We start from the raw sequence: 12726 nt of genomic DNA on the forward strand, positions 1-12726 counted from the left end.
GCGAGACACCGCTTGGTGACGCTCAAGTTTAGGACGCTCTGGAATGCAGCGTTCACCCAGCTGTTCTGGAGCTCATTGGAGAACTTGAAGAAGTTCTCCTCCGCTTGTCCTGGTCCTGCAGATGTCGTCCCTACATCTGGCAGATCTGAGCCAACGCTATCTACTGAATTAACGTTAGGGAAACAGGAAACCTCGACAGCAACAGAGATATTTACATTTAGAGCAGGTTTTTTGAACAAACAAGCAACTCTGTTGTGTTCTGAAATACAACGTTCCCCGCCTGGGGAACGTTGTATTTCAAAGGACCCTGAGAAAGTGGCCTTCAGAGGACTCTCCTGTAAGGATGGGACCAGCGAAACCAAAGCTTTGGCTGTCACTTCAGCCACAGCTTTGGCTGCGAGATCAGCCGCAGACMAATCTTCCCCAGCCGGGTTAGATTTTTCTGCGACTGYAKTCTCACCCTCACGTTGTACCATYGTTTCTGAACAAACCTCCCCAGCCGGGTCGGTTTGTCCAGAGACAGTACCATCATCCTCTGTACTGTCTCGTTCAGAGGACGAGATGGAGTCCGAGGTCCCAACATCCAGCACCTTTTCAGAACAAACCTCCCCATCCGGGTCGGTTCGTTCTTTGGAACTGGATGGAAATCCTTTCCAAAACAGATCGTCCTCTTCATCCTGATCATTTTCTTCGTTGCAGTCCTTACCTGGAAAAAAACGATCGCACACTTTCTTCATCCCAGTCGTCACGGCATATCCGATGCCCCAACCAACTGGGAATATCAGGGGAACAAGCGCCGTTGCAAAACTGAACATTGTTGCTTTACACAAATATGAAACTCCAAGAAATGTAGAAATGTCTGAATCCTGACTGACGCTTAGAGATTCCAGCATTCAAGCATTAGAACATCTTTGATCTACTGTGATGTACATAATGTCAYCTATGACCTCATCAGTGAGCTCACTGGAGTTCTGGTGCAACGCCTTGCGGCTGATCGTTGCTATGGAAATGATCAGCTCAGCTCTGCATGACTCAAGCTGDCATAAATATTTAAATAAAACATTATAATTTTTATTTATTTAACATGAAGAGATTAATAGATTTGTATATGATTWAATTTTTGCTTTTGTGGTTTTCCATACCTGCTGTGGTATAAATGTTCTGAAGCCTTTTATCCACTATTATTTTTAATTACTATTAATTCATTAGGATTATTCATGTATTAATCATTGCACAGTGCTAGGAAATGTCTGTGACTTATTAATATTTATTTTTATACATTTTCACAGACAATTTAATGCTGTGGCTATTTTACGAAACATAAGAAACAAAAGCAGAAGAGCGATCCAGCCCTACACTTATACATCATTTTATTGAGGTCCAAAACCTAGAAGTTCTTGTCTTGCGTCATTCAGGAGTCTTGGGKATAAAAGGGCTTCATGATTGTAGATAAGATAGTTAATTTCTTGTTTAGCAAGATGAACCAAAAAAATATTTAGAAAAAATTGCCTGCAATCTGCACTGAAATGTTATATTGAATGTATCAGATCATTGTGAAGTTGTTAAACATTTTAAACAAGGTTTTTACAGAAGATCTTTTCAACAGCTGATCGAGAGGTTTTTCTAGTGATTATTTAAATTCTGATTGTTAAAAATGTTAGAAACATCCGTCTTGTTGAGGGTTTTAAAGAGAGATTACTTAGTTGATGAGTTAAATTAAATGAATGTAGCAACTTTTTATATTTACTCAATTAGTCTTCTATTCTATTAGATGTTTGTCTAAAGTAGCGGTTCTCAACGTGGGCGGTACCGCCCCCCAGGGGGCGCTGGCGGACATTTTTACAAAAGGGGGGCGCTGGGATGCCTTTGGGGGGCGTTTGGTCGAAGGTAAACTTTACACCTTAAATCCACAACAATACCAGTTTAGACTTTGAGCAACTTGGTAAAACTGTATTGTGTAACATTAAACCATGCTTGACTGCAACTGTACCGATTGCAGCTCTTCTTCTATTCAATGTTTGTAGCTTCATGGCGCAGCTCCGCTCCGCATCAGTTCAGCATCAGTTCAAAGTCTTCCTAACCGCTACAGCAGACAGCAAAAGCCATGCCATTGAACACTATGGATTAAGACTGGGATGTCCAGTCATATCGGCAAATTACTTTAGGAAAAAAATTGCATTTGTCAAATTGAAGGTGGAAAATGAAATGACTAAGCAGCACAGTCGTCTTTTTTTTAAGACACAAAAATCTGGCATCTAGGAGTGTTGAGTAAACTTTTGAGACCCGTTGTAATGAAGCATAATTGATCTACTGAAAAAGAAAAAAAGGTTTTTGAGCTCCATAAGAGTGTATTATTCTCCATGAAAAAAGTTCACATGCCTTAATAACAAATCATGTTTTTACAAATGAAAATAATTCTTGTAATTTTAATCTACCTTTGATGGAATAAAAATAAATAAAATTATAATTACAGACCCTTGCTGTCCAGGTCTTTCTCCCTCTACTTCCCTTGTGGAACATCATCTGCTCCTTTTCTGCTGTGACCCAGCTATCCTTCGCTCAGTAAATACAGATTGTATTTTCTTTTTCTGTTTTTCTTTTTTTTTGTTGTTGTTGCCAAAGAACCAGAGAGCAGGATGGAGCCCAAAACAAGAAGACGGAACGAAAACACAACCGGCTAGCTTGAAACCTGTGAGAGTCAGCGAAATAAATCTCAAATAAACACTCCAGAGTTTGGGCTGGCTGTCAAAACACGGAGAGCAATTTATCAGGGTCTAAGCTGCGGAAAATGAGCAAGAGGCAGAACCAGGTGAGGGTACCTGCTGGTGCAAACAGTAATCTATACGGCAGATCTGATGACCACAGACCAGACGTTGGTCGGCAGAGAAGATCGGATCAAGCTCAGCAAACAACAAAAAAAAAAGAAGAAAAAAAAAAAGGGGAATGTCTGGGAGGGTTCCAGAGGCCCTGAGGAGCCGAGAGCCTGATCTCTGTGAGCACGCTGAATCGGTTTCATGCTCAGAAGTTAACCCAGGTGTTTGAACCGCAGGAATGATGTAACATCTGCCATTTCACACACAACAGAACGAAAACTGAGCTGTGAGACCTCATACAGCTTCGGATAAAGTTATTATTGCTGCGCATTCCCCTTATCGTGCCCTCGATTACGGCAGTGACGCGGCGAAAACAGATTGTTGTCTGCTTAAGGATAAAGGAATGGGAGAAAACTGAACCAATAGGAGATACATTTCAAAAAATATCGCTCCAAGCAAGACTACGGTTACATGTTAAGCTTTGATATGTGTGAAATCGAGAAAAAGAGAAAAAAAAACTTCACTGATGCCCTGAGATTTAATATCCTAAAAATCGACAGTTTGCTAAAACTGCAGATTAGATCCTCGCTCCAACCTGCGTCAGCGGAGTTACTGAAAGTGACCCGAACTGACGACCTACATTTGTCTAAATCGATTAGACAAAGACTATGACAGAAAATGTATCAACATTAATTCTGTCCAGGATACTCATGTTTCCTGCATTGAACACCAACTTCTCTTGCCTCCTAATGCCTGTTTTTTTTTTCTGGTTTCCTATCAACTTCGTGCACACCGGCTAAAAGCCACATCCATCAGTTTGTGCACCGGCTAAATTATTAGTCGAGTTATTCAGTAACTATTTTAAAAGGAATCATTTAAGTTATAGTTTATACGCTGAGTGTCGAGCATCCATCTCCCCTTTAACTCGCCTGTTAGAGGGATGTTTTCCTTTCTACTGTTTCCACGTGCATGGTGATCATGACGCAAAATTAATGCCATTATAAACTGAACTTGACTCCACTGTTTTATAGATAAGCTCAAATTGGAATATATGTAATTAAGATTAAATCAGCACGATATGATCTAACGGATATGAACATATATTTCTGTATATAAACTGGAATCATTTGTGTTGCAAAGTGCCTCTTCCTGATTTTTTTATTTCCTTTAAAACTTCAAGAAACCTAAGAGAGAAGTATTTCTAAATATAAGAAGTATTCCGAATTCTAACTCGAGTTGGTTTGACGAATTCATGTTCTCGCTTTTGTTGTTTTGTGGGTTTTCTGCTTCATTTATCTCCCTGTCTAAACGGGACTTTTTCAGCTATTTCTCTCCACTACATTTGTCTGACAGCTCTGGGTAAAAATTACTCTTCAAATTACAGTTTCTCTGTCCAAGCAGGCTCTGCGTCTCTTCGTGTGGCCAAATCAGATTTGATTCTGCTTGTTAAAAGAATGTCCACTTGGAAATGACTCTTCTTTCCTCCTAAACTGCACCGGCCATTACTGGGATCAGTCAGGAAAAAAATAAGCATTTTGCTAAAGTATGATGTTTTTTCTTCATTTCATCAAGTTACACCCACCCAACTTCAATGATTTTGTGTGACAGGCCTACAAAATTGAAAATGTTTTACTAATAACTGAAGAGTGTGGTGTGCATTCGTATTGAGCCTCCTTTTGTGTAACCGCACTTTGTTGCTCTTACACCTCCAACTCTTCCCATCCAGTGCACATAAAGGCTAGTGTCCACTATATGTTCTTGCTCCACCTACCTTCCCAGCAACAATATCCTATCCTGCTTACCCAGGATTGTCAGTGCAAAAGATAAACATCCTCTGATGCTGCCGAGTTTCACTGTGGGGATGGTGTGTTCAGAGAAATGTCCACGCAGCATTTTTGCATGTGCTTTTTTTTTTCACACATTTTGGCCAAGATGTTCTAGTTTGGTCTCGTCTGGCCAGAAGTTGCCTGTGTGACCTGAACGACTTGTGGAGTGAACAGGCCTTTCTCACGACTTTCTTTAAACAATGTTTTTCTTCTCTCCACATTTGCAAAAACGAGCAATTAACAATTGCCCTATTAACAAATTCTCCTGTGGTTCATTCTTTATGTGATTGATTAAAACGCTGCTTCCTTCAAGCATCTCGCCAGCTTATCCTGTAAACTGTGATCCTCGGTCGTTATTATGTTCTTTATTGGTCTCTAACAAACCTCCGAGGTCTTCACAAAACCACAGCATCTATCCTGCAATTAAATGACACACAGATGGGCACTATTTATACATTTTCCTTCCACTTCACAATTGTACATTTTGTTGAGCCATCACATAAGGTGCCAACAAAACACCATTACGTTTGTGGGTACGAGGGAATGTGGAAAAATTCAAGAAGTGTGATTATCTTTGCAAGACAATGATGTTGTAGTTGTGGTAAATAAAATGGTTAGAAATGACAGTACTGAACATTTTATATCTGACAGGTGCAGCTAAGATTGTTACTCGATATCACACAACTTTAAATAAACTGACTAGAAACAGGACTTTGTTCAAAAAAAAATATTTCCTTTCCATCATATTTTTGGTACATAATCCCAGCGACGAAACTGATGAATTCACATTGTACCGATTCACCAGTCTCTTAAAGTAGCAACAGGCTGTCTAACCAGAGAGTTTACAAGCTTGTTACAAGTGATTTAGGAGAAGCTCGGTGCATTTGCGTGACTTCACCAACTGTTTAACCAGATTCTTTTTACTTATTCGGCGATAATAACCCGATCCCTGCTGGTTTGCAGTCACTTACGGTGCTGGTGCTGTTTTGCAGCGCGGATTCCACTCCACGCAAAGCCGTGCATGTCTGCTCATTCAGTCCAGCGCTGCGCCTCGACAGCTCCGTCCTCTCCAAGCTATGTCGCACCTCAGCATCACCGGGCTCTCCGTGCAGCCTCCTGACCCGGGACAAGTCGCTTCCATCCTGCAGATGTCTGCCCAGCGCAGACGAAAACAACCCGAGCGCCAAAATGCAGACGATCATTACGGTTACAAAACAAAAACTGGCACCGCACAGCCTGGGACACTGCGAGCAAACTCCGCTGTCCCACCACTTGGCTTCTTCACATGTTCCCCCCGCCCCTCATCTCCGAAAGCATTCTTAATAACGGCCCATCCACCGCCGCGCGGGATTGGTTAGGCCCAGAAAAACCTGCAATCTAATTGGACGAGAGCTCGACTAGAGTGAAGATTTGTTTTTTAGCGTTACACTGCCCCCTGGTGGAAAGCCCGCAAATAACCTTCATTGAAGGATTTATTCTGTGAATCTGTTGGCGTTCCAAGAAACTATAAAGGGCCAGAAGAAATGAGATTACACAACATGAATATTTCTACTATCAAACTGGCGAGTGGAAAATAAGTTTATGAATCATTGGAACACACTCTCATGTAAATGAGAGTGTGTTCAATATTTTTTCTTTAGGTAGATTATGATAAGATGTTTAAAAAATAAGCAGACAATTCCAGCACATATGGATTTGATGTATGAATCTGAAGCAAATAAGAAAATTGTTCTCTGCAAAATAATAAGGGATATTTCAATACATTCATTTGTTTATGTTCCAATTTGAATTAAGCTGACCTTATTCAACAAATACCACCTCTAAGCACCGAGACGTCTTGGAGTGTAGAAATGACATTTGTTGTCAATTAATATCCACAAATATAAGATCAAACCAATCCAATAGGCATAAAATGATCATTTTCTATCTCTATTAAAAAGTTCTAATTCTTGTTTCAACCTTGGTTACCATAACTACCAACTTGAACACACACACCCAAATATATTTTGACATTTGTTGAGAAATAAGTTGAGGTTTTTTTTTTTTTAAAGAGAAAGACAAGTTTGTAAACAGTCATGAGATACTAGCCTGAAATAAATAAAATGTTCCACCACACGTGGTCAAATAATTAGTGGGTATTGATCTGGACACTTTGGGGATGTTAACCAGACAGCCTGGGGGAAGAAAGCATCACTGATGTTTCATTTGACTTTCCCCAGCCCCGTGGTGAACATTGTCACTCTTTAACATGACATAGAGATAAAGTAGCCATTGAAAATGTTATCATTTGATGGGAATCCTAAACAAGCCCTTGCCTAATTTTAATTTTATCTGAACAGATAACTTTGAAGCTACTAGCAACTAGCAGAATTAGTATGAAGTTTGGGCACAAACAGAACTGTAGCTCTTGGCAATAGATCAATGACTTGGACATTAGGAAGAGCAGCCTTTGTCAAAGCGACTGCTAATGGGAATCCTAATAAATGTTGTATGTCTGAGCACTGACTTTATTACAACACCTACATCACCTATTAACCACTGCTTCGTATTTAATCAAATTAAACGTGTTAATTTAATCCCTGCTGCTTGAAACGACAACAACAAAAAAGTCAGCCACTTTCTGAATACAACAATTTTTATTATAGTATTGATCCGTAACAAAAGATATCCCTCCCGACCCCACGTTTACCCCCCTCCCCTCATTCAGCTGTAAGTGCTGGTCACGCTCCTGGAAAGAGGTGATCACACACTGTTTACACAAGAGGCAATTTAGCACATTACAAATAGAAACCTCCTAAAAGAAACTCTGAATGCTGCAGGTGGGTTGGAAAGTTGTGGTTACGTAGCGACACCAATGTGCCCTTTCTTTTCAGCCCAGAACTCCCACCAAGAGCCCTAAACTCTAGATGTCCTTGATTACGTCCTCCAGCTCCTCTTTGGTGTACATGTGGAAGGTCTTGCCGGGCTCTACTGTGGCCAGCTGAAAGAGACAAACAAAGTGGGCTCAGACAGTGGCCAACATCACAGCAAAGTAACTGAGCTTTGGATTCAGGAACAAACCTCAATATTGGTGGCGTTGAGCTTCTCCTCCATCACCTGCTTCAGGATGGTCAGAGAGGACTTGATGGCGTCTTTTAATGTCATGGACTGCGGGAGAAGAAAAAGCTTCACTGGTCAGCAACTAAAGCTTGCATACAGCGGAACGTCGCCACTGAAGATTTAAATATTCTGTGTCAAAATGCAGAAGATTTAATAATCAGAAGGCTTAAATCAACCCCTCTCATGGACTAAATATACAAACAATAAACAAAATGTATTCGCACCCACTAACCGTGTAAAATACCGCAAGAAGTATTTTACTGGAACTTTGTGTGACACATAAAAGTAGTGAATAATTGATGTTTAGGACCGCTGCCCTCTCTGACGGTTCACCAACCTCTAAAGTCTTCTGCAGTTAAATTGTTCTGTAATTAGCTCCATCCACCTTAAAATCAACTCTGACCAGATCGGCTAAAGAAAAGCATCTTTACATGATGTTGCCATCACCAAACTTCACAGTGGGCCTGGTGGGTTAGGATGATATGCAGCCTCAATCTTTCTGCAGTCTTTACAGTGTAGCCCAAAAAGTTTGATTTTTGATCTCGTCTGACCAGAGTAACATCTTTCACAACTTTGCTGTGCTGGACATGGCCTGTAGCAAACTGTAAATGAGACCTTTTTTTTTTTTTGGCTTTCAGTCAACAATGTCTTTCTTCCAGCCGCTCTTCCATGAAGACTACAGATTCAACCAGCTGAATTATGGATTTCTACCTATCCGCCATAATTATCTCAGGCCGCTTCTCTGCTTCTTTAGATTAATCTGAACCTCAACATTTCATCTGTTTAAATGGATGACCTGGTTTTGATGGAATGTGTTGGTATGATGTCCTCGGGAAACCGTGAGATGAAGCTCTTTGAGACAAGATATCAAATCACAGTCGTCTCCACCGTATCAGCATGTGTGTTACTGTTATAGCAAAGGACTGCTATAACACAATATTTGATAGGATACTATATTTCAAGCAGGCATTTCATGCTCTGCATATTGTTATCATATCAGGCCTGTGGTAAGACGCCTACGAGCAAACTGCCTGCAAAATGAAGATTAATGGCAATTTATACAATCATCGCCATTTTTTAACCAGTAGTATGGAAATTATTTATTTTCTTGATTTTGCACAACAACAATTTACATTTTACACAAAGATGGACAGTACTTTGCTAGATGGAAACTGAGGCCAGTGAGTCAGGACTTGATCATAGTTTTTAGATGTTTCAAGCATTTTGAATGCCATCTGTGTTGTTATTTCTGCCACAAAGTTATGTGCTACTTTGTGTTGGCCTGTCACATAAAATCACAACAAAACTGTGAAAGTTTGTGGTCAAGGCTGGACCACAAACAAAATGTAGAAAAGTTCAGTGGAAATGTTTCATTACCACCACAAGCATTTAAAAAAAAAAAAAAACATATTGGGATTTTTAGCGTTTCGCTCGTATGAGGATGCAAGACGACTTAAAAAACAGGAAGGAAAACGTTCCCAGTACCTTGTGGTAAACCTCTTGCAGAGAGCTTTGTGCTCCCTCTGATGCAGAGCCGATAGCCCGGGCGTCACACTGCACAAAGGTTCCTGAAGGGTCCATGTGGTACCTGCATTTCAAGGGAGAGAGAGAAAAAGAGAGAGAAATGAAGTGCAAACAAAGTTATATAAAGAGACTCATGTTAAAATGATCAATGGCTGCAAAAGCATCAGCACTTACAGCTGGGGTCCTTTTTCATCCACTCCCCCAAACAATAATGCAACGCCGAAGGGTCGGCTCTGAACAAAACACAAAGGAAAAAACACAAGTTGAATACGTCTTGTACTGCTTTGTTCATCTGCACCTGATGAAGAAGATCCGGAGATGGTTAAGGTGACTGACCATGGCCCCGGGGTCGGCGTCCTCCTCTCCGAACTGCAGCGCCAGGTTGGACACGGCCTGAGTCACGCTTTCCACCGTCATCGTCTCATTGTAGGTGAACCAGTGGTTCTGCAATAGACATAAACAAGCTAACAGCATACAAACCCCACGCTGAGACTCCCGCTGAACTTATGCCGGAGCTCAAAATGCATACCTGCGTTTCCACTCTTGCTTTGTCGATCAGAGTCTTGGCATCGGCTATTAGACCACTCATGGCACAACCTGGAGTTCAGAAAAACAAGGGAAATTGGAGGATGAATATTCTTGCTTGCTTTCACCATTGCAACAGAAAACCGTATCGAACTTATACAGTATTACTTGGTGGAATATTAAAAAGCAAGAGTTATAGCAGTTATGAGATGCTGAATTAAAATGTCACTCTAATTCAGTGTAAAAACATTAAAACTTATTGTTATCAATAAAAATGTACTTTGGCTTAAAAAATTATTAGGTTTATACCTCCCACCGAGTTCTCTTATTTTAACCAAACACACATTTTAAAGACAAATCACAAAGTCATAATCTCTTCACCTTTAAGTTGAATGAAAAGACAAAAAAAAAAAAAAAAAATCACATCTGGATCCTTACAGCAGCAACTGAGGATCCGTTTACAAGCTCTTGATACAGATTAATAGAATTTTACCAGAAGAATGCTTGATTTTTTTTAAAGTAGCAATTTTAACTCTTAATGTAACACAATAAAAAGTTAAGTGGGTAATAAACAGATGGCCGTGCAATGACTTTTATGTCCACTGAATGAAGATCAACGTGGTTAAACAAGCGTGTTAAATCAAATTCGTCATTATTTTAGAGTCTGTGTTCAAACACTTGTGCTTTACGAGCCAGGTTACAACTTCTCATGAGACTTTTCAGAATCGGTTGGCATCACTGGCTCGTCACATCTTCTACACAACCAGTTCCGCTCTCCCCCTCTCACGCCGCGGTTCTGTTTTGGTTCAGTAATTATCTTTATGTCGCAAATTGTCTAATCTCTCCTCCTTCCCAAGCTAGGAGCTCAAGGCTTAATTTTTGACAGCATCTTAAATTTTAGAAGAAGCGTGTCAGTCACATTATCTTATGCCCATTCATGTAACGTTAGCCGGTCGTGTCAACATGCTTATCTGCCAACTCTTTCATCTGCTCCGGTTACAACAAACACAAACTTCAATTGAAACAAAACGCAGCTGCCCGAGCATTCACTCTCATCCTCTGACTTCTTTTTTGCTTCCTTCAACACACGACATTGACTTCAATATGCTGTTTTAGTCTAATATTTCCATTACCACACACCTCTACATCTTTCTAATTTTCAGCACAGCAGTAATACACCTTCATGTCCTCCTCCTCCACTTGTGCTACTGTACAATCGGCTTGCCTAACTACTCTTCAAATAAACACTCTCTGCGTACTGCAGTTTGATATTTTGTTGTAGAATATTGTCAGGGATCTTGAAAGGTCAGAAGTGTTTTCAAAAATAACCAAGCAGTTAGACCACTAAATTATATATTTATACCGATGTGACTATCGATCTCCACGATCTTCTCAATGCTGTTGGGCTCCATGAGTGGAGAGGTGATCCTCTTCTCCACAGCCAGACACACTCCCTCTGATGTCTGAATACCGATGGCGGTGGAGCCAAGCTGAGAGGACAAAATCGGCAGTGAGCTTGACTTTAAGTAACTAATGTCCAGTCTAAGGACTTGATCAAAATGAAGCCATTCTGGTCAAGCCAAAAACTATGCATCAAGTACTCACTTTGATTGCCTCTATGGCATATTCAACTTGGAACAATCTTCCTTCTGGTGAGAATGTGTTTACACCTCTGGAAAAAAAAAAAAGATTCATTTAGTAATTGTTAACAATTTAAGCTTAATTTATAGTTTTCATAAACCATGTGTTTAACTACAATGGTGTTTTGTCAAAACAATTGTAAACCCATAACATAATAATTATGTATCCACAGTCAAATTTAAAAGGAAGATCAAAAATTCTATAACGAAAGTGAAAGTAACTTTTCTTTCACCTATAACAGGATAGTTAGCTGTTAGCTAACTACCAAAACAGCAAAGCTCAACATGAATCAAACGAATAAATCCCTTTTGGGTGTTTTTGTTTCGTCATGCTGCCTACCCATATGTGTATATAAAAAAGCTAAACTTAGCACCACAGCCCTTTTATTTGTTTTTAGTTTACAACTGAGACACTCTCAATAAATGACAAAGCAGTTTGTGCAGCGCTTACCTGTCATATTCCGATCTGGTCAAAAACATCTTTAAACGTTCAGCCTGCGAACATATATTATGCATTTATTAAGCACATTTAATCCATAAAGGTAATTAAAGATCAGTGAAAATTATATAGTGAAGCTTCTGGTTTTGAATTCGCTCGACAAAGCGGCTGATATGTTAGCAGTGAGCAAGCGTGTTAGCTACCGAGCGCAGGCATCAAACGGAACTAATGCCTACAATTCATAAAACATGCCAAACATAAAAAATAACTCAGTTTAATTGTGTTCAAATAAGTACTTCTGCGGCAACCGATGAATCTCATTACGTTAACTAAACTTGTGAGGGTCGTTTACCTTCAAACAGAAAGCCTGAATGAGTTCGCTTGTTTGAGGGGAAGCTTCGTGGTGCAACGTTAATTCAGTACCGGACGTCAGCAAGGCACAAACAAAAGTTCCGGTGTTCACTTACACATTTTACTGATTTAAAAGTGATTTAAATGCTTACACATTGAGTCAGTCTTCAGGTTATGTAAAATTTATAGTGTGTCGGCTGTAGCCTGACACGCATCGGCGCTAATTTTGAAACGATGAATTAGAAATTAATCATTTGAATTTGTTACACATAGCATTGAACACAATAAAATCAAAGAATAGAATAGAATAGAATAGAATAGAATAGAATAGAATAGAATAGAATAGAATAGAATTATTTGCCACCCATGGTAGAAATTGTGTTCCGCAGAAAAGGGTATAGACGATTAGAAGCTCACTGATTAAAACAACAAAAACAACAAGAAAAAGATAGTCTATCAACAGGGAAGAGTGTATAGCTTGAAATATTTTTTTTTTATTTCAGACATGT

General features: G+C 39.8%; 2 protein-coding genes across 2 annotated transcripts in view; both read right to left on the reverse strand.

Annotated features, from left to right (window-relative positions):
* The window catches only part of LOC103464892 (sortilin-like), a 22940-nt gene extending 16992 nt beyond the window's left edge, over positions 1-5948 (reverse strand). The window contains exon 1 of the mRNA XM_008409283.2: positions 5611-5948. Coding sequence (XP_008407505.1) covers positions 5611-5841 — 231 coding nt within the window. The 5' untranslated portion in view covers positions 5842-5948. The remainder of the gene's footprint in view (positions 1-5610) is intronic.
* Positions 5949-7256: 1308 nt separating this feature from the next.
* On the reverse strand, positions 7257-12313 carry psma5 (proteasome 20S subunit alpha 5). The gene is made up of 10 exons (XM_008409282.2): positions 12219-12313; positions 11879-11922; positions 11393-11459; positions 11151-11277; positions 9792-9859; positions 9599-9706; positions 9437-9495; positions 9224-9326; positions 7700-7786; positions 7257-7619 (listed from the first exon to the last, which is right to left on the reverse strand). Exons 2-10 carry the CDS (start codon positions 11905-11907, stop codon positions 7542-7544), a joined length of 726 nt encoding a protein of 241 aa, XP_008407504.1. The 5' UTR covers positions 11908-11922; positions 12219-12313; the 3' UTR covers positions 7257-7541.
* Between the last annotated feature and the right edge of the window lie 413 nt (positions 12314-12726).

This window comes from Poecilia reticulata, linkage group LG5, assembly GCF_000633615.1.
Source record: "Poecilia reticulata strain Guanapo linkage group LG5, Guppy_female_1.0+MT, whole genome shotgun sequence".
NCBI lineage: Eukaryota > Metazoa > Chordata > Actinopteri > Cyprinodontiformes > Poeciliidae > Poecilia > Poecilia reticulata.

Excerpts from the sequence above, each read along its gene's own strand:
- psma5 (XM_008409282.2), bottom strand. The coding sequence starts at position 11,907 with ATGTTTTTGACCAGATCGGAATATGACAG. Across the intron at positions 9,860-11,150 it reads GGAGATCGATAGTCACATCG|GTTGTGCCATGAGTGGTCTA; the intron begins GTATAAATATAT and ends TCTGAACTCCAG. Across the intron at positions 7,787-9,223 it reads TGCAAGAGGTTTACCACAAG|TCCATGACATTAAAAGACGC; the intron begins GTACTGGGAACG and ends CTTCTCCCGCAG.